This window comes from Typopeltis vanoorti, chromosome 15 (assembly GCF_054136105.1).
Source record: "Typopeltis vanoorti isolate ZY-2024b chromosome 15, IOZ_Tvanoo_1.0, whole genome shotgun sequence".
NCBI classification, from domain to species: Eukaryota; Metazoa; Arthropoda; class Arachnida; order Uropygi; family Thelyphonidae; genus Typopeltis; species Typopeltis vanoorti.
The window spans coordinates 47,423,958-47,446,365 of record NC_143563.1 but is presented as its reverse complement, the minus strand read 5'-3'; the positions used below and the strand labels follow the sequence as shown (position 1 = coordinate 47,446,365).

The following is a 22,408-nucleotide window of genomic DNA, read 5'->3' as shown; positions in this document are numbered from 1 at the left end:
AAGTTTGTCAGCTAAACTTTTCAAAATGTAGGGGTCAGTCTTATGACTACGCTGCTAACATGTCTGGGCGTTATAAGAGGATGCAGCAAAAAATTTTAGAAACAAACAAGTTTGCTATGTATGTGCCCTGTGCAGCTCATTCACTAAATTCGGTAGGCCGAAGTGCTGTTGACTGCTGTCAAGGGGCGGTTAATTTCTTCTCTACAGTGCGGTTGCTCTATACCTTTTTTTCAGCCTCAACCAGCTGGTGGACAATTCTTAAAGGTTGTATTGGAAATGAAAATGTCTTAAAATCCTTCTCTGATACCAGATGGGAGGCACATGCTATGGCAACAGCAGCAATTTTGAAATCTTTCCTTCAAATTTTAGAAATGTTAGACTGTATAGCTGAAGACCAGTCACAAAAGGGAGACACTAGAAGAGAAGCAGATAATATTGCAAATAAGATGCAAGAGCTAGAATTCATTTTTATGTTGAATTTTTGGGATGAGAGTTTGCAAAATTTTCATAGAGTAAGCCAAGTTCTACAGAATGAGGATGTCAACTTAAAAACATGTGCAGATCTGTATGGATCATTAGCTGACCAATTGAGCACTTCGCGAAATGAATTTGAAAAATATGAAGCAGCTACAAAGGAAGTGCTACCAGATATTGATTACTAGGCAGCTCAAACTCGCAAATGTATCAGAAAGAAGGTACCCAATGATGGAGATGCTCCAGAAGTATATCTGAATGCCAGAGATAAATTTCGTATCACCACCTTTTACACAATTGTTGACAAACTTGAAACTGAGATGAGAAGAAGAGGAGAGATATACAAAGAAATATCAGAGAGATTTTCTTTTCTAAGTGATGTGCCACATAATGCTACTTCAATGACTTCATCATCTACTGAAATTGAAAGGTATTCTCAGTGTTGTCAAAAGCTGATTGATGCTTACCCAGAGGACTTGAACACTAATTTCTCAGCTGAGCTTCAGCAATTTCACTCGTGTGTGTACCATAAGTTCAGTGCAACTTTATAAAATAATTGTAGAAGACAATATTGAGTGTGCCTTTCCAAATGTAGACATTGCCTTTCGTATATTTTTAACATTAATGGTCACAAATTGCTCAGCTGAGCATTCATTTTCTCAGTTGAAGTATATTAAAAATCCCATCAGATCAACTATGCAACAAGGCAGTTTGAATGCCTTATCTCTACTAAGTATAGTTCAAGGTGATTGTTCAAGGTAAAGTATATTGTATACAAGGTGAACAATATTGTTCAAGGTGAGGTATGATAGATACTGCATGAATGTTGAATAGTTGTTCTTGACATGATGTTGGGCCTCCCTCGATGAGTATAAGGACTCCTTGGAGCTGCCCATAATAATAATAATAATAGAAGCAGATGTGTTACGTAAGATTAATTTTGAGGATCTGATCAAAGACTTTGCAATTAAAAAAAAGTAGGAGAAAACTTTTCAAATCTAAATAAAGTTGAAGTATACAAAAATAAACATTATTTTCCATCCTACACTAAGTTTTGTTTCATTTTGAAAAATAAAAATTTATTTTATGGTTTATTATTGTTTATATTTTGAATTACATACATATGGAGCAACAAAATCTTTTAAGTGCTTAGGGCCTTTATGGGTCTTAATCCGGCCCTGCACAGAGCAATACATAGTCTATATTTAAGTTGTCAGTCAGCAGTTAGAATTGAAAGAAATACAGGAGGATCGTCTGATGTAAAATCGGGGTAAGACAAGGATGCACATTATCTCCACTGTTATTCATCATCTATATCAGGGCTTTCCCAAACACGGCCTACAGACTGCATGCAGCCTGCGGTTCAATTTTGTGTGGCCCGCCTGTGGATTTTGATTTTCATGAGCGAAAAAATAAAATAACAGTTTGAACCAAATGTGTATTAGAAATTTTAATTCTATCACTAATCAGTAATCTTGAGGATGGTTATTTTATTTGGCATTTTTACATCACTATATACCCACATCTTTTTCAAATATTAGATGTGTCAAATAAGCGTTCTTACACTATTTTGTTCTAAAGTTCATGCTCCGGGCACTCACGTTCCCTGTGAGCGCATGACTGGTTTGTTCAGCTGTCAAGGTTGTGTCGCTGCTGATCACTAATTACTAGATATGCTTTGGATGCAGCCCTCAGATAAATCTTTTTTTTTTTAATGCAGCCCTCGGATTATCTAAGGTTGGACCACCCTGATCTATATGGATCACATTGTGAAAGAAAGTGGCATCAAGCCTAATATTAGAATTGGAGATGTCAAACTTAGTTCTTTCCTTTAAGCAGATGATGTTGTTGTATTCCTTAACACAACTAGTTCAAGTCTCCAGGATTCTCTAAATTGAATAACAGGAGTAACAAATTTGGCATGAAAATCAACAATAAGAAGACCAAAACTATGAAAATAGGCAGGGCTTAGAAAACTTCAACTGCATTCTGAATGGAGATCCTATAGAAGAAGTAAAATATTTCAGCTATTTAAGCACTGTTTTTTTTAGTAAAGATGGCAAGTTAAATCTGGACATAGACAACAGAATAAGCAAAGCTGGTATGTTGGGTGGCCAACTGAATAAATTTATATGGAATAAGAGAGAAATTAGCTAAAACACCAAACTAGCAGTATACAAGACTGTGTTCAAACCAGTTTTAAGTTATGGATCGGATAGTTGGGTCAAGCACTAAAGCAATTGAACAAAGACTAGAAGCCACAGATATGGGAGTTCGGAGAAAAATTAATGTAGTGAACTGGTGGTATCAATGGCAATCATGTTAAAAATTCGAACTTGACATTATTAGCATTCAAGAATGTGTTAGCAGAACTAATCTAAGGCGGTATGGCCACTTAAATAGAATAGGCGAAGAAAGGTTTGCAAAACAGGTGTTTCATGTCAAGATGGCAGGAGGAAAAAAAACCCCAGAGGAAGAGCAAGGTCTAGATAGATAGATAGATTTAGTCAGAAGTGCCTTAGAAGCACAAAATGTTAGATATGACAATATTGGAGTGCTCACAAGTAATAGATTGATTTGGAGAAAAATTGTTGATAGGATATTAATAATAATATAAACTTAATCATGTTGTGTTGTCGTAGTAACCTGAATACCCCTTGGGGATGATGATGATAAGATGATAAATTTATTCAGAGAGTGAAAAGAAGGTAAAATTGTTCCACTGCATAAATCTGTATATCTGGAGTTGTGGAGAGGGCCCTAGAGAGATTGGTGAGAAGAATTGGGTTGGAAACATCCGAAGGCCAAAAGACTGAATAAGGTAGGTGTAAAATGGATGAATGGGGGGGGGGGTGCTTAAGCATGAAATCTGGAAGAAGAAGAAGGTACTTTGGAGGCAGTACAAGATGAGTAATGGTAATAATGAGTTTCATGAGGAGTGTAAAGAACTAGCAAGGTGAGTGACTCAATTAGTAAGGAAAACAAAAGTGCAGTATGAGCAGTAATTGGCAAATCAGGGAAAGAAAAACCCTATAGAGTCTTTTAGATATGTGGCAAGTATAAGGAAGAATAATCTTGATAAGATGATGTTAATGGATGTAAATGGTAGAATGGTAACTGCTGCAGAAGATATTCTTGAGGGTATTCGGTGATCAGTTAATAGGGGTGGAATCATGAGGAACTTAAATGTAGAGGAAATAGAGGATGACTTAATTGTGAGTGAGCAGGATATTTGAGAAAATAAAGAACCTTGATGTCAATAAGACATAGGATTTGATGACATATCACCACACATCTTAAGGGAATGTTCCAAAATTGGCAGTAGCATTAGCATGCCTGTTTAATGAGAGTCTTACAACAGCACAGGTTCCAAGGAAGTAGAAGGATGGTAAAATTGTTCCACTGCATAAAGACTATAGGTCATAAAGCTGTAGCTTCAAATTATAGGCCAATCTGTATATTCTGGAGTTGTGGTGAGAATACTGGAGAGATGAGTGAGAAGTAGGATACAGAATTGGTTTGAAAACAGCAGTATTCTTTGTGGTTATTGGCATGGGTTTGTTAAAAGGGAGATCATGTTTTAATAACTTATGTACTATAACAAGGTGACAAATACCTTGACCAGAGGAGATGCATATACAGTGGTGTGCTTGGATTTTGCAAAAGCTTTTGATATGCTCCCACACGACAAACTATTAAATAAATTGTTGGATCAGTGACTGGCTGTCAGATAGGTATAAGAAGTAGTATATGGGGGTGCGACATCCCATAAGAGGAAGGTCACTAGTGGTGTACCACAGGGGTCAGTTTTGGGACCATTGTTGTTCAATTTGTATATTAATAATATTGGTATGGGTTTAACTAATGATTTGCAGCTGGTTACAGATGATGCAAAATTGAGGAAAGCAATGCAGAGTCAAGCAGATGTTATGGCCTTGCAGCTAGATTTGAATAGATTGCATGAATGGGCAGGTAGGTGGAACTGTCAGTTCAAATTTGGTAAGCAATGATGGATGCAAAGTATACACTTGGTGGGGAAACTTTAAAGGAGGTAGAGGAAATGAAACTGGTGGTAGACAAGGACCTGAAATTCAGGGACCACATTGCACAAGTTGTGAAGACATCATATTGGATAATGGCAATGATGTGGAGGATTCTGACATGCACAAACGAAAAGGTTATGATGCATTTGTATATGGTCTTAATCAGGCCTCATATGAATTATTGTGCACAGATCTGGTCACTGGATTGGAAACAGTCCAGTGAAAATTCACAAAGATTGTCAGTGGTCTTTAGAATGTGGAGTACGAGGACCAATTGAGATGATATAAATTGCAAAGCTTCTTGATTAGGAGGAAAGGGGGGGGGGGGATATGATTGAGACATATAAGCTAGTCAGGGTTTGTTATCAGGTTGACATGGAAGAGATTTTTCATAAAATAGGAAGGGGTGGGTAGAACAAGAGGCAATTGCTGGAAACTGTATAAAGAGGGTGTGAGCAGAGGAGTGAGGAGAAGATTCTTTGCATGGAGAATGGTTGGTGAGTGGAATGCATTGCCTGAGCTTGTCGTGAATGTAGACACATTGAATCATTTTAAGGCATAGTTAGATGAGCATTGTGTGCAATAGTGTGCACCTCCCACGATGAGTCTGACTCCATGGAGGTTGGATGTTAAATAAAAATGATGATGGTGTTAAACTGTTTGAAACACTACAATGATATAGGTGTCAAAGAGACGTTTAATATATATATATATATATACACACATTTCTCTCTGTCTCACTGATAACTGTATAATAGGTCTCAATGAGACATTAAAAAAATTATACATAAATTTAGATTATTTGCAGATGATGTAAAGTTGGGACGAACTATGAGGAGTAGAGTAGAGTAGATGTGACCTTACAAGAAGACTTGAACGGATTGAATGAATGTGCACAGGAGTAATGATGCCAGTTCGATGTTGCAAAATGTAATTGTTTTAAAATTTGGGAAACAAGGATGGAATGTTGAATTTACACTTGGTGAGGATATGTTGTTGGAGGTGGAGAAAATAAGAGATCTTGGGGTGCTGGTGGGTAAGGATCTAAAATTTAGAAGACACAGTGCCAAAATTGTGAGGACAACACAGTGAATTTTGGGAATGGTGTGGAGGACACTGACTTGTGTAAGTAAGGAGATTCTTGTTCCATTGTATATGGCTCTGATTAGGCCGCACATGGACTACACAGATTTGGTCACCTGGATTTCAAAAGGATTATGAGATGTTGGAAAGGGTCCAGAGACAACTGACTAAGGTAGTTTCTGATTTCTGGAATGTTGAATATGAGGAAAGGTTGAGAAGATCCAATTTATAGAGTCTAGTGGATAGGAGGAAGAGGGTTGATATGATAGTGTGTACAAGTTGGTTGGGGGTTGTTACAGGATCAGTGTTGAAGAGGTTTTTCATAAAATGGTGGGAAATCAGGATAGAACAAGAGGTCATCCCTGGAAGCTGTATAAGGAGGGTGTGAACAAGGGCGTGAAAAGCAGGTTTTTTTTTGCATGCAGAGTTATGAATGATTGGAATGTCCTGTCTGAGAGTATGGTGCCTGCAGAGAATTCGAATGTGTTTAAGGCATGGTATGATGAGCTGTGTGTATAACAAAGGGATCTCCTAGATGAGTCTTTTGACTCCATGGGATCTTAAGGTAATAATATGTGTTTTTTTCTTTCTTTCTCTATCTCTATAATATCTCATTAACGCTCATATAATTGTAGTGTTTAGCATTTTATGAACAGTTTAACATCTTATAGTTTTTTCCAGATCATCGAAACTTAAATGCATATTCTCATGCTTTCTCTGCTGTTTGTATTAAGATTAAACATCCTGTCCTGACAACTTTTTTTTTAAGCCTGAACCTCAACTTATTATCTTACATGTTTTTTTAGTTTCTTTTTAATTATAATTGCATAAATCTTACTTGAAAACACTGAGTATTGTAGTTCATCTGTAACTCTTACATTATTATTATGTTAGTACTATGATAACTCCAATTTACTTCAATCATCTGAAATTCAATCCTCTGACCATGTTCTCTGAATTATGTGGTGTAGCTACTGTAGTTGGTGGACTAAGAATAAATAACTTACGTTTTGCAGATGATATTGATCTTCTGGCAGAAAGCGAAGAAGAATTACAAGAGATAACCAGCCGCATTTTCGGAACATTAAAAAAATATGGATTATACATAAACCTACAAAAAACAATGATAACCTCAAAATCAGACGTTGAATTCTTAAAGATACAAATTGGCAATAAACAAATTGAGAATGTAAACAAGTTCACTTTTCTAGGAAGCACGTTGAGTCAAGATGGTCATTCAAAAACCGACATTAAATACTAAATTGCTAAGGCAACCGTGGCCCTACAGAAGTTAAAAACATTGTGGAGAGAGAATAGAATAGCAATCACAACCAGACTAAGACTAATTGACACCTTGGTGAATTCTATCCTCTTGTGTGTTGTGAGGCCTGGACTTTATTGATGGAAGATGAGAGGAGACTCCTGTTTTTTGAAATGAAAACTTACAGAAGACTTTTGAGAATTCCCTATACGCTCACAAAACTCAATGAAAATGTTCAAAAACTGATTGATTCAATAGACAGGAGAAGAAGAGAAAATATTCTGACAGTCATCAGAAGAAGACAGATGAAATGGTTTGGACATGTGGAGAGGGCTAATGGCATTCCAAAGCAAACACTATAAGGAATCATTCCGGGACCAAGGGTTAGGGGCTGACCTCGATTAAAATGGACTGATAACATCAAAAAATGGACAAATTCCTCCCTTTTTCAACTGACATCAAGAACAAGAGACCGAGATAATTGGAGGAGGCTAACAAAGAATATCACCTACCAGCCATGAATGACCCAACAGTCCATTTAGGACTACAGGAGAGGAGAGAAGAGAGCCGCTGTAAAACTGCATTTCTCCATATTTGAACATTTCAGGTTTCTGATGACTTTTTCTACTCCAAATATTGATTGAATATTTCCTATTCACTCTTCTATCACTACTTGTTTCATTTAATATTCTTTCAAAATAATCTTCACCTTTATCATCCTTGATTCCTTTTAAAGTAATCTTTCTTCCATTTCCACTAACCACTCTTCCTGGTTGGTCAAGTGGTTAGTGTATCTGCTCTCCATCCAACAGGATGCAGGTTCAAATCCCACTGGACTATGTAAAAAATCAATGAAAATGGAAAAAAAGTTATAAAAAATTGACATAAAAATAAAAAAAAAATACTTAGCTGGCTCATGGTACTAATGTACTATCAGCTTACAATCTTTTGCAAGTGGGAGTCATATGCATGTATTGGGGTGGGGGGGGAGGGCTAAGCTTTTCAGTAGACTCCAAAACATTTTGCTTTCTCATTTAAGATAAGAAAGGTTTTCTCAAACCTTTCTTAGTAAAGGTCGAAATCGAAACCACTATCACTAGAGAATGGATCTCTCACAATGCATTGCATATACATGTCTGAAAGGGGGGGGGGGTGCTTTGCATTATGGAATACTAAGGCAATTGATATAAAGTAATCAGCTTCTATATATAAGTAGTACAGTTATTGAAGATACTTCAAGTGCAAACTATGTTTGCTTACACTTGGACAAAGGATTAAACCAATAATGTCATTTCTAGGCATCATTAATTTATATTCTAGAGTTTTCCTATGGCTTTTTTAGTTACTTTTACACATAGCTTTCTTCTCTGTATTCGCTCAGCAGCACTCCTGCTGACTTACTTGCCAGGAACTTTCAATATAATTTCTTCTTTCCAGAACCACTAAAACTCAAGTCCACTATGAAATTCTGATTATATTTGCAGACAACTTCACCACATACCTCCCTGGCTGAATCAATCAGTTTACTTCTGATTTTATCACTGGGTCTCCAAGGCTTGGTTCTTGTATTCAAACTAATTTTGTTTCCAATATTTATATTTGTGTGTACAGTTTTCGGTATAATAGTTATTTTTATTCTACTTGAAAACTAAATGATCACTTCCTATTTCAATTACTTATATGCTCTTGCATCCTGAACCAGTCTTAAGATATTACTATTGGGATTCATTTCCTGCTTTGCTGTTTATGTCTCCAACGGTATCCAGAAAATTCATTGAATGACAATTCACTGAAAGACAAGTTATCAAAAAAACAATTAATCAAAAATCCATTCATCGAACAACAGTTCATTGAAAAAAGCAATTAATTGAATGGCAGTTACTCGAAATAGCAATTCATCGAACAGCAATTAATAGAAAACATAATTTATATTTATATTTGTGTTTGAACTGACAATTCATTGAAACTACAAATCATCAGATGAACAGTTTCTGAAAAATTAATTATAAAGCAAGTGAAATGTATTAATCAAAAACAACTACAATTTTTAATGGATTAACTTGTGAATTGAAGTGTAGCATGGTATCCCTTTTATATTTGTTACGTAGCTGTGTGTGGCATTTTTTTTTTTTTTTCCCTTCAGGGATATTCCTTTAAGTCAGTATGTATTTTATGTAAAAAATAATTATTATTATTCCCCCCTTATCATCCTCTCTTTATCCAAATGGCTGGTGGGGTGGCAATGCTATTTTTAGGGAATAATTAGAGAACAAGATGGTTTCCCATTGTCTTCCTTATCCGGTAAGTGTTTTATGTCCATAGATGTGTGTTTGTGGAGTCCAGTTTGCAGGATGAAATGCCCAAATTTCTGTGAGTCAAAACCTTGCCGTCTCCATATGAGACTGCATTACTCACCTTTAGTTGAAGAGGACTGATAAAATTTTTCGTGTTATGCACAGAATTCAAATCACGTATTGATAACTAAAGAGCTTCATTTATACTGACTGAACTATGGAAGTTTCATTATTATTAACAGCAATAGAAAAAATGTGATGCCTGCACACACACACACACACACACACCAATTATGTGTGAATTTTACTCCGGTTTGGTATTTGAACTTTTTACAAAAATTGCCAAATCATTCCATTTTTAGTTCAGCTGTATTTGGGGCTATAAAGGGACAACATATCAAAATTATATATTGCAATAATTCTGACTTAGTGGAATACATGCAAATGTCAGAATTTGTAAAAAAAAAACACAAGAAATCTATGTGGTTAGTTCCAACAGGATCACTTTATTAGAAACTTTGGTAAAGAAGTTTTGAAATGATAATAATAATTTTGCTCTAGCTGGAATTTAATGATTTTATAGTTATGATCTATATTAAAATTTGTCAGTTTTAATATAGATCATAACTATAAATCTTTAACAGTGATTCAATCTGATCATTGTTGTAATGAAAAAATGAGGTGGTCAGTGACCACCTACATATATTGTCTACATCTTGGGTGCCATTAAGTATTCTTATTGAACACTTTAAAATAATAGTTTTCAAGAAAATTCATCTTCCAATGAATTCTAAAAGAATTTATCAAAAAATTGGTGAATTGTTTTTTTTCAATCAATTGCATTTGCAACAAATTGTCATGCGATGAACTGTCATTTGACGAATTGTTTATTTGATAAACTACTTTTTTGAATAATTTCCATTTGTTAAATTGTTTTTCGATTATTCGACGAATTGCTTTTTTGATTAATTGTCATTCAGTAAATTGACATTTGGTAAACTGTCTTTTGATTAACAGTTTTCAATGAATTTCCATGGAACTGTCTCCAACAAGAACCAGTATTTTTTTTAAATTAATTCTCTCTGAATCAAAAAACTCAACTTTTCTTTTAGTAGAACTTTTTATAGGCCATAGGAACAAACAGGTTTGTTTAATTTCCCATTTTATAATTTTTTTAGATCAGTACTTGAAGTTGCCTACCATGCAAGAAATTTTTCGTATTTAATGTTGAATACTGTAGCTTCTCCTTCCTTTTTTGGATCATGGTGGCCTGAATAGAACATCTTAGTTATTATTTAGGAATCTGCCTGTTATAGTCTTCTTTGGCTCAGTATACTAAAATGGTGTTTTTGCAATTGTGTTTGCTGTTAACTCTTTTCCATTAATGCCATCTTATGTTGAACTGATTTTCAATTTCATTGAGTTTAAGGATGATCATGATCTCAGTGGAATTTAAAATAGGTAACTGATCTTTTCCACTGTTTACCCTTGTTCTTTGATATTTATTTAACCATTCAGTATTATGTTGATCATGTTCCATCCTGTTTGTGATCTAATCCAATAATACAGTTTGTTCAGCTAATTTAAATTACCATTAGAATTAAATTTCAACCCTCATCCAATTGTATACATAATTACATGGTGCACCATGTGGAATTAAGAATTGGATCAGAAACTCTGTTTTCTGATCTTACATTCTATAAAGAATATAAGGAACATGAAAAATCAAGGCACATGAGAGGAGATCTCTAAACAGCCTATAAAGGCTGTTTAGAGATCTCCTCTCATGTGCCTTGATTTTCTCACGAAAATTTGTTTTGATTCTGATACCAAATTTTAGTAATATCCAGTCAGGAATAATTTGCTCACAGCAGGCACAGATAAAATGAATCTAATAAGTGCTTACATTTTCCAAAATTTGCCTAGGAAACGACTGTTTTGCATAACTGTGCACTAAAAGGTACTAAGTATTTCTACTTACCTCTCCTACTGAAGAAAATGAGTCATGATTTTGTATTGTAATTTTTATGCCTATTCAGTATTATAGGAAACATAAGCCACAAATGCTAGTCAGTGTCATATTGTTAAATATCTACAAACCCATAGACAGAGATCTGACTAGGCCTACACACAAAAAAAACAAACAATCTAATAAAAAAAGTGCCTCTCTGGACGGAAGAACTTAAAAAATGCTTACAATCAAAACATCTTTTGATACCAAGAATATATAGTGTTCCAAAGATCCACAAGACAGATATACCTTTAAGACCAATAGTAGATGGAAGAGATTCACCGACTTCCAACTTGGCGAAATACCTCACCAACATGATCTCACAACATATAGGAAAAACATCTTCCTTCATAAAAAATAGTAAACATTTTACTTAAATATAAAGAGCTAATAAGCTTCATTTCGGCAATGTAAACATTACTTAAATTAAGGGGATATTAAATCCCACATAGTTTTAAAACTGAATAAGAAACTCAAAGATTGGAATCAGAGAGTTTCTTGCCGAATATAGTAAACTATAAAGTATCGGCGACACTAGCGTTAGCAAATGCAAGTGATCCTAGTACGTAGTACACTACCAGGGCAGCTCGTTGCAAAGGTGGAGAAGTTCAGATCGCTATTCTTAGGTATTTTCCATAATGTAAAAACACATTTCCTAGGAAATGTATGCTGTTATTACATTATGGAGGGAGGTCACTACCCAGACCGGTTTCAGCCTTTTTTGAGGCTTCATCAGTGAGTAGCTAGACCTAATAATACCAAAGTGTATAGCGAAAAGAACTTATATACTCTGCGAACGAGTTATCCAAACGGGTGCAACTATTAAGTTACTTAAATATAAAGAGCTAATAAGCTTCATTTTGGCAATGAAAACATTACTTAAATTAAGGGGATATTAAATCTCTGATTCCAATCTTTGAGTTTCTTATTCGGTTTTAAAACTATGTGGGATTTAATATCCCCTTAATTTAAGTAATGTTTTCATTGCCGAAATGAAGCTTATTAGCTCTTTATATTTAAGTAACTTAATGGTTGCACCCGTTTGGATAACTCGTTTGCAGAGTATATAAGTTCTTTTCGCTATACACTTTGGTATTATTAGGTCTAGCTACTCACTGATGAAGCCTCAAAAAAGGCTGAAACCGGTCTGGGTAGTGACCTCCCTCCATAATGTAATAACAGCACACATTTCCTAGGAAATGTGTTTTTACATTATGGAAAATACCTAAGAATAGCGATCTGAACTTCTCCACCTTTGCAATGAGCTGCCCTGGTATTGTACTACGTACTAGGATCACTTGCATTTGCTAACGCTAGTGTCGCCGATACTTTATAGTTTACTATATTCGGCAAGAAACTCTCTGATTCCAATCTTTGAGTTTCTTATTCAGTTTTAAAACTATGTGGGATTTAATATCCCCTTAATTTAAGTAATAGTAAACATTTCATAGAAAAAGTGAAAGATATACATATTGGTCCAACAGACATCTTAGCAAGTCTCGACATTATCAGCTTGTTTACAAACGTCCCGAGACAAGAAATTTTGAATCTCCTAGAAGACCTCTTCCCTCCGGACATCTTGAATCTTTTTAAACATTGTATAAACAATACTTTTTTCACCTATAAAGATAGAATTTGGGAACAAAAAGAAGGGCTGGCCATGGGTTCATCATTATCACCAGTATTAGCAAACCTATTTATGGAAAATTTTGAAAACAATGCTCTTAAGAATTACCATAAAAAACCAAAAATATGGCTATGCTATGTGGACGATATTTTCATCATATTCAGTGGAACAACAGATGAACTTATCAATTTCAAAGATTATCTCAACAATTTGCACAACACCAGAAAATTCACTTTAGAACAAGAAAAAGATAAAAAACTTCCTTTTCTGGATATTCTATTAGAAGTTAATGAAGAAAGTAAACTCTCCTTCTCAGTATATAGGAAGCCTACAAACACTGGAAGATTTCTAAATGCAACCTCACACCACCATCCTTCACAAAAAATAAGCTTAATTAAAACTCTTCGAGACAGAGCATACAATATCTCCAGCACACAAGAACGATGTAATGAAGAACTAAAATACTTAACACAAATCCTCCAACAGAATGGACATGAAACAAAAACCATCAAAAGAATCCTTCAAATGCCTCCAACTAACAACACAATAAAACAGGATTACAAAAATGCAATCTCGCTTCCTTATATCAAAAATGTTACAGACAAGCTAGCCAAATTAATGAACAAACACAACATAAAAGTAGCCTTCCTTCCTATGGAGAAAATCTCAAGATTCCTACATCCACCAAAACCACCTCATCATCCTCTTAAAAATCCAGGCGTCTACAAAATCCATTGCTCTTGCGGGATTTGCTACGTAGGACAGACAGGAAGATCTGGAGAAATGCGCATGGCTGAACACCAAAAAGACGTACAATACAAAAGAGAACAAAAAACGGGTCTTGCTTTCCATGCCACTTCCACTGGACACGATGTACTCTGGCAAAAAACGATGATGTCATACATAGAAAACAACAGTTATATAAGAAAATTTAAAGAAGCTGCTAATATGCTAAAAAACCCAACCCAATGCAATAAAAATCAAGGTTTAATTCTCCATCAAGTGTGGTCAGCTCTAATAAAAAAATCTACCTCAATCTGAGCTCGGACTGTATGAACAAGAACAAGCACACGTGACATCATCCAGTATTGTTCAACGTGAATAACGTTATATATCTGCATTCTGTTATTTGAGTTTTATGAATAGCCAGACGGTTATAATTTGTATTTATTAATTTCTCTTGTTTAAACTTTAAGTTATACTATTTACCCCCTGAAGATGTAAATCGTACGATTTATGAAACTTGTCGGGAACTATTCTTTCAGTGTTTTATAGAACTGAATAATAAAAAAATGTGGTGTAATCACTGAAATATGTCTTTTGAACCAATTAGCCACAGAAGTTTATGCCTGCAATCTCTTACATAGTTTTCAGTGGTTTCTTCAGTCCTTAGATTGGCAAACAGCGTCATTCTTTTCTTTTCTATCTACAAAGCTAAAATAGAATTCACTCCTGAAGACAAAGGAGATGGTTGGAGAAACACACAATAACTTGCAAGCAGCAAATTTAAATTTAAAGTAATAGGACTATAAGAAACAAATAACTGCTGATGTAGTTTCACTAAGATAATTATTAGACAAGTATACAGTAAGCTTTCTACTCGTTTAATAATTATTATTAGTAGAAAGGCTTACCATATTTATTCAAATATAACTCTTGCGTATATCTCGCACCCCTAATTTTACTTTACGAAAAAAGAAATTAAAAAGTTTCACATATACCTCGCACACAGAAAAAGATTAAAACTTTTAGAAATAGATGGTAAATGTTGTTATGGCAATTTCAGATATTTTGAAATTCGGTTGAAGAGAATCAGCATTTTAACTTGACAATCGTTAGCTTGCCTGAGTCATGTGATCTTTTGCTAAGACTGCACCAGTCATATGCATAGAGATGGAAGTGAACTTTCTACGACGAATCAGAAGTCACAGGCTCAGAGTGTAAGAGACATCCAAATAAACAACAAGTCCCAGTCAGACAGTAAGGTAGAATTGACTGAGAGAAATATGGGCCATGGCCAACAGTCAATCTAAATCAGATGAGACCTCCTCATCGAGGAAAAAGGAATGTCCAGATGTGAACAACTCTAATGAATTTAAGATGCCCGTAAATACTGAAATTTCAAACGAAGAACAGAATACCATCTTCAAGGGGACGCTGGACGTCGACTATGTCGGCTTCGAAGGAAAAGGTAGGAAAAATGAGAGTGACAAGTTCATATCTCAGAAGGAGAACAATGGGCATAAAAATACAATTTGTATAAACAAGACTGTTAAGGATGACTTTGAATATGTGTTTTTACCAAGACACAAAGTTGAATTGAGACCCAAGCCAAAAGAGAAAAGGTTCTTCCCTCAGAATTTAAGGGATAGCAAAAAAAAAAAAAAAAAAAAATGTTTTTGAAAAAAAAATTTTTTTTGAGAAATGGGAGACCATTGTTCAATCTTGAATGGAGAATTTTATTTTTTAAACATATTGATTTATTCAGGATTCAACAAGAATTAGAAAACAATTAAGAGATACTTGAGCTTTAGTATAGAAACTGATTGTGAAAAGAATATATAGAATGAATAATTTATGTAAAGATACACAGCATGAATCAGATATGTCAATTATTCTGTGTGAAGAATTGTTTTTGTAAGTTGTAACGACCATAATATGTTTCTATGTGAAACGTATGTAATCCAAGGTTCAAGATGCTTGGGCAAGCATTGTGCTTGCGACAGTGTAAATTATTGGAAAGTGGCTCATGCTCGAATTCGAAGAAGACGCAAACCTAAGGAGACGCGGTGACCCGGATGGACTAGCGGAAAAGGAAGATGAGTGTCGGGCGAAGATTCGTAAGAGAAAAGAGGGCGCTAATGGTGCGAAAAAAAAGGGTTTGCCCCCCTTGCAGAAGGCTTTTTTTTAATCATCGTTTTTTGCCCTTGCTCGTGTCTTAAGCGTTTGGATTATTGACCTGCTCTTCTCGGACGAGCGGTTCTATCTTACCTCATGATGAATCCAGGATAGCCCATAGATGTTCAATATTGGCAGCCGTAGTTCTCATATACATGACCGCTGAGACAGCGATGTGGAATAGGGCAACTGACAACAGAGCCAGACCAGCGTGGACAGATCACCAGCCATGCTGAAGAAGCAGACGAGACGAACACCATGTATGGCCACGTGCATAAAGGTAGTTCTATGATGTTCCAGACCCAGTTTCAAGGAAGGAGAACCTAGCACTGTATGCAGAATGTGGATTATCTTGGTAAAGTAATGTTTTATTCACCTTTATGTTAAAAGAGAAGCATGCTGTAAAATAAGTGTGAATTGCAATTAAGTATTAAGTGTGAACGGACATTCTAGTAAGGAACTTTAGGTGATTAGCGTTAACTGCATAGGTTTATCTCTATTGGTAACTTTGTCTCAGATTGTGAATTAGGTAGAGTGTTATAATCGTGATTTGTAACTTTTAACATAGCTTGATAGGATAAATTGGGAAGATTAGAATTTTGATAAATGTATTGTGTATAGTCAAATGAGTGGAGTCTCAAAGGGAGCTTATGTTAGATTTCCAATTAAGTTCTAAATATCAATAATAGCTCCTCACCTGAGTATGACTTTAATCTAATAGTGAGAATGAATGTAACTGTGTACAATTTAGTGATCTTAATAAAATGTTCTTTATGTTTTAAACTGAAAATAGCCTGTGCCTGAATTCAACTCATTGTTCATAAAATTCGAAACTTAATGCGGAGTATATTTGAATATATAGGCCACGATTGCAAGCATCATTGAATATAATTAGTTTAGATAATTAGGTGCTGAAGGATAAGCATAAAGATAATCACCTCTGTATAATTTCTGAGAGAAGTTCCCTGGTTAAGGATTCCTCCTAACCTAAGGATACTAGCTGGCGCAGTGGAACAAATAAATTTGCCAGTATCTGATGGGGGAAACAACTCTAGACAGTAATTACAAAGGATTTGTCTCCAACAAGGAGATAGGCCCTTTGTCCGAGAAATACACGTGGTTACTCTTAGTATTCAGCCAAGTAGATAGATAGCCTTCTGAGTCTAGCACCATAGCTTGTGTTAAGATAAGATTTTCAGGGAAGTCAGAATTAAAGTAAATTGATTAACACAAGGACGAGATATTAATAGATAATAAATACAATAAAAAAGAAAAAAAACAACAAAATAACACCAGTCAGCGTTGCCAATTTAGCTCTTTTGGAGCTAGATCTAGCTTCTTTTTTTTCTTTCCTAGCTCCAAAAATTTTAATCTAGCACCTAGCTCAAAATCTAGTTCCTTGAGAACTAGTTTCAGCTCTTTTTAGTTGTTATTATAACTTACTGTTAAAGAAATTGTTTTAAAAGTTTTCCAGATGTTAGCATTTGATAAAGAATTGTATTGTACATTTGGTGCAAGTTACACATTGCAAATGCATGATGACATCAGTCACATGGCCCAACAGTCTGCCATTTTGTTGCCTTAAAGTTAATGGTACCACTACAAGTTAGTCTTTGCACAGTGTTCTGGCCAGTAGTTACGATAGTGAGCGGGAAGTTTTCAAAGGCTGATCATAATTCGTTGCAGTAAAGAGTTATATACCCTTCAAAAATGAGCAAAGAGAAAAATAAAGCTTACAAGCAAAAATTTAGGACGGAGTGGTTGCAAATGGGAATGTTTAGTAAATGGTTGTGTGAAATTCCTGGTGATGTTACAAAAGGCCACTGTAAGTTTTGCAGATGTGATATAGCTGCTAAATATTGTCAGCTTGTAAAGCATAGTGAAACTGAGAAACATCTTGCTGTAGTTCATATAAGGCTGTTCCTATTACAAATATGCTTGTGTAAAAGTCTGAGACTGCAAATTTTGAAGGTAGGTTAGCATTATTTCTTTGTTGTCACTCATCATTCAACAGTTGCAATCATCTAGTAGATCTTTGCAAAAATATCATCCCAGACAAAAAATTATGCTAAAGGTAAAAATGCACCGAACCAAGTGCTCAACCAAATATTTTAAGTGAGCATTTTGAAGATGATCTAATTGCAGACATTGAAGATGAAAATTTCAGCTTGCTAATAGATGAATCGAATGATATCACAGTGAATAAGATTTTAGGAATGGACATCATTTATTATAGCAAGAAATTCAACAAAATTATGCATAATTTCTGAGCATGGTTGTTCTAGAAAAGTGTGACTCTAGTGATATTGTGGCTGCACTGAAAAAAGAGCTCTTGACCAAGAAACTGGAGATTAAAAATCTCATTGCAATGGATACACACAACAGCAGTGTTATGGTTGGTGTCGATAAGTATTAATTAGATGTGTATGCCATTCATTACAACTGGCAATGTCTCACAGTTGTGCAGAATCTCTCCCAAGAAAATTAGAATTTTTAGTTGCCAAAACATAAGTGGTTTTCACATTCTTCTTCAAGACAAGCAGCATACAAAAAGCTGTATCAAACTATCAACGAAGATGATGCTCCTCTGAAAATTGTAAGCAACTGTGCAACAATGTGGCTCTCCATTGAACCTGCAGTAGGCAGAATTCTCAGCCAGTAGTTGGAATTAAAAGCTCACTTCGAAGTCGTGAGTGTGACTGAGAAATATTACAAAGCTCAAATTTTGTGGGAGATGTACAAAGATGAAAGGAATCTGTTGAACCTTTTATTTTTGCATCCTGTTCTAGTTCAAGTTCAGCAAGTTAACAAAATTTTAGAATCTAACTGTGCGAATAAGACGAGATTAATTGAAGACCTTTCTCATTTGATTCGCTCTACTGCTAATATGTTAGTGCTACCATCATCCACAGTCGACCCTCTAGAGTCAGAGATTGATGACTATTTGGATCCCAATCCAAATCTTGGTTACATATTTGAAAGAAAAATTTCAGAGTTGATGATACAAAAGAAAATAACGCAAAATGATGAGCAAAAGCTTAGAAGTATAGCAAGACAGTTTCTTCTTGGTCTCTTCAAACAGCTTAAGCAAAGGTTGCCTGAAAACTTGAATATTTTAAGAATAATGTCTTCTTTTTCTGTTAACAATACCCTAAAACATATAAAAGAACCTGTTACTCCCATCTTAGAAATAATGCTGAAAACAGAAAAAGATGTTGTTCTGCTGTTGCTTAAATACCAGTACAATATTATCCACTTAAATATAAATGGACAAATATAGAAAACACTTAGCTATTCTGGACTGAAGTATGAGAATAAAAAGATGCATCTGGAATGAATCCATATAAAGAAATTGCTCAGTGTGCAATAAATTTATTAATACTGCGAAATTCTAATGAGGAAATTGAACATATTTTTAGTTCCATGAATGTAGTTAAAACTAAATTAAGAAACAAGATGGAATTGCCAATGCTGACAGCTATTTTGTCAAGTATGGCCTCAGACATAACAAGTGCTTTACAGACTATCATTTACCAGCATCTATACTGAGTAAGATTGGAATGATGGCCACATATAATAAAGCTGAAAATCTAAGTGAAAACGTGGGTGAATTAAGCTTAAGCGCAGAAGACCACATGGAAGATGTATTTAGCCACTTATATGCAAGTATCACTTCAACATGAATAAAGTAAGTAACTTAAAAGTATCAGCTACTACTTTTAAAATTTTAGCTTCAAATTTTTATTTTTAACTCTTTTTTTAAGATTTAGCTGTTTTTAGTAATTTTCATTTGGCAACACTGCAATCAGTAGAATAAATGTGGGAGTGAGAGCATTGACTTCTACTCAATCTTGGATTGTGTGAGGATGGATTAAGAGACCATCATTAGAACTATTGCACAACTGGATTTTGAGAGCCTGGGACATGATTTTGCAAGAAATAATTAATTTAATTTTAGAATCATTGTTGCTAAAAGATTCAAATATATGGTGTGATGAAGGCGAGTGGCCGATTATGTAAATAACATGGATAATTAAAATTAAATGCATTCATTTTATAAATAATTTGAGTAATGAATACTGGAGATTTAATTATAAATGTCAATTTTGTTTTTTCCTGAAAAACTTTAGTTTTTGAAAATCCCTGTATATATCTCGTACCACGATTTTTTAACTGTAATTTTGGAAAAAAAAAGTGCAAGTTATATTCGAGTGAAGGAGTATTATTCAAGGCATGGTCTGCTTGACCGAAAGTGCCATAATGATAATGTGGAATGTATTTTTTTAAAAACATAAAAAAAAATAGAAAATACATTTGGCTCTATCGCTATGGCAAGTCGAGTCTAGCAGACCATGCCTTGGATACCCCTTCACACAGGATCAAATGGAAGAAAACAAAAGTGCTACACAGAAGTCATAACTCAGAGAGATTGTTTTTGGAATCAGCAGCAGCTTTAAAATATACTCCAAACCTCAACAAGTATGGCTGTATCAATTTACAAAAAATCTGAGAGACAGTCACTTTAAGATCTAATTAATACTTGTTTTCTCTTTCTTTATCCAACAATAAATGGCACCAATTAGGATCTTAGTTCTGCTGTTACATCAAATTGTTGTTGTTTCATGTACTGTGACAAACTGTTCTTGAAGTATCTTCAAAGCAGTATATGTTTGTGAACTGCTCTGAACATGCTGGATATAATACCAGTGAAATATAAACTAATAAGTTAATAAACATTAATTCTTTTCTTCTCATTTTGTGTTGTGAATCAATACCATAAAATAAATTAGCATAAAATAATTATTTTATTTTCCACCAAGGGTCAGACTACGGTACTACAGTTGACCAAGCAGTTATTCTCAGCTGCTGCGGTATGTACCAATGTAGCTTGTGATCCTGTGTGTGTGTATTCCTGAAGATGACCTTCATATAAAGAGTGAAACATAAAATTTAAATTTTAATTAAGAAGTACGTTCTTAAACATGATAGTGTATTAGTTATTCATAATGATTGCTGATCACCATGCAACTCTGAAAGAAAATAATAGTGAAATTAGTTGATCCACTTTATTTTCATATCAAAATATAGATTGATATATTGTTTACTCATATAAACTCTGAGAGATTTTTTATGATTATATTAAAATACGATAAAATAAATTACAGCTTGTTGGCAAGGATATATTTCACATCTTGGCATATCATATAGTAATTGGCAATCAGATCATCTTCAGAGCATCCTCCAAATCATTCGTTAGATCCCTTATTGTATGCTTGAAGGTGAGTATATTGAGGCATTTCTTGTCAAAGTTCTGCATGGTACATATATATTCTGCATAATTATTTTTCTTTTTTTGAAATTTTTAGAAATTCACAGAAACAAAGACTAAAACATTATTTTTTCAAATATAATTCAAGTATGTAATAGAAATTTTATTATTTCTTGGTACATATGGTAACTGAGCATATTTTTTGTTCATTACTCATGTTGCTCAAAATAGTCTCTATAGGTATTGTTTATGAACTATAAAGTTTATAAACAAATATGAGTAAAGTAGCTTGTTTGTATTTAAGAAGTATTTCATATATATTGAAGTTTTTAATATAAATATGTAAATAGTAGGCATAACTATCATTAAAGAGATGGGCTCACTTACATTAAAAATAAAAACATAAAAAAAAAGGTATTTAATGGGAACAAAACTTTCAGACTTGTTTCAAGACCATTATCTATTAGAGGAAAATAAAAATTAATGATTGAAAAGTGTAATGTTTGCTATAATATCGTAAAATAAATGTGAGAGGAGAGTTTGATCTGTAATCATTAGAATTCAAATAACGTGACATTCAAATTATTTAATAATTTAAAAAAAAAATACTTAATACAGTCATGAGGAGTATTAAGTAGGATAACATCCAAAAATGGGGGAAGTTTTAGGCAGTCATTCTTGTGTATATTCTTTGAATCCTATGTCTAGTAGAAAAATTGTCTCACTATACAATTATGGAAGAAAGTGAATTCTTGTTTTTTTTTTTTTTTTTCTAAATGCATTTGAGTAGACCTACCTGCCTGCCCATACAAGAGACTGAAACAGCAAGGAATTTCATGAAGACACTTGGATAGGAAAGTGGGAGATACCGTAGTTTCCCCTTATTTGTGGGTTCGCTATCCATAGTCAATCCCGGTCTGAAAATATTAAATGGAAAATTCCAAAAATAAACAATTTATAATTACATAAGGAAAGTGGATATTAGATCCAACATATTTCAGAGCCGAATGTTTGTAGAAACTACGAAAGTTTTGTAAGTTAACCTGAGAGCTTAAGAGAATACAATCCTTGGCATCCCAAGTTGCCTTAGTTTGCACTACCTACTTAAGTAGCTAAATGCAACTTGGGGATGCCAAGGATTGTATTCTCTTAAGCTCTCAGGTCAACTTACAAAACTTTCGTAGTTTCTGCAAATATTCGGCTTTAAAATAATGTTGGATCTAATATCCACTTTGCCTATGCAATTTTATATTGCCAAAATGAAGCAGTATGACTCTTTCTTTTGGTAATAGACAATTTGGCTGATCCCAGAGGTAGTACATCATCATCAGCACAATTCATTCCTAAGGTAGAGAAAGCTAGACACACCTTGCAGCCTTTTGGAAATCAGGAATAGCACACCTTTCTGAGTAGTTCTTGGTTATCAAATCGACTGCCGTAGTATTGCA

General features: G+C 34.4%; 1 protein-coding gene across 1 annotated transcript in view; it reads left to right on the top strand.

Annotated features, from left to right (window-relative positions):
* The window catches only part of BHD (folliculin), a 175,974-nt gene that overhangs the window by 104,455 nt on the left and 49,111 nt on the right, over positions 1 to 22,408 (top strand). Inside the window, exon 7 of the mRNA XM_090405342.1 lies at positions 20,857 to 20,970. Coding sequence (XP_090261468.1) covers positions 20,857 to 20,970 — 114 coding nt within the window. The remainder of the gene's footprint in view (positions 1 to 20,856; positions 20,971 to 22,408) is intronic.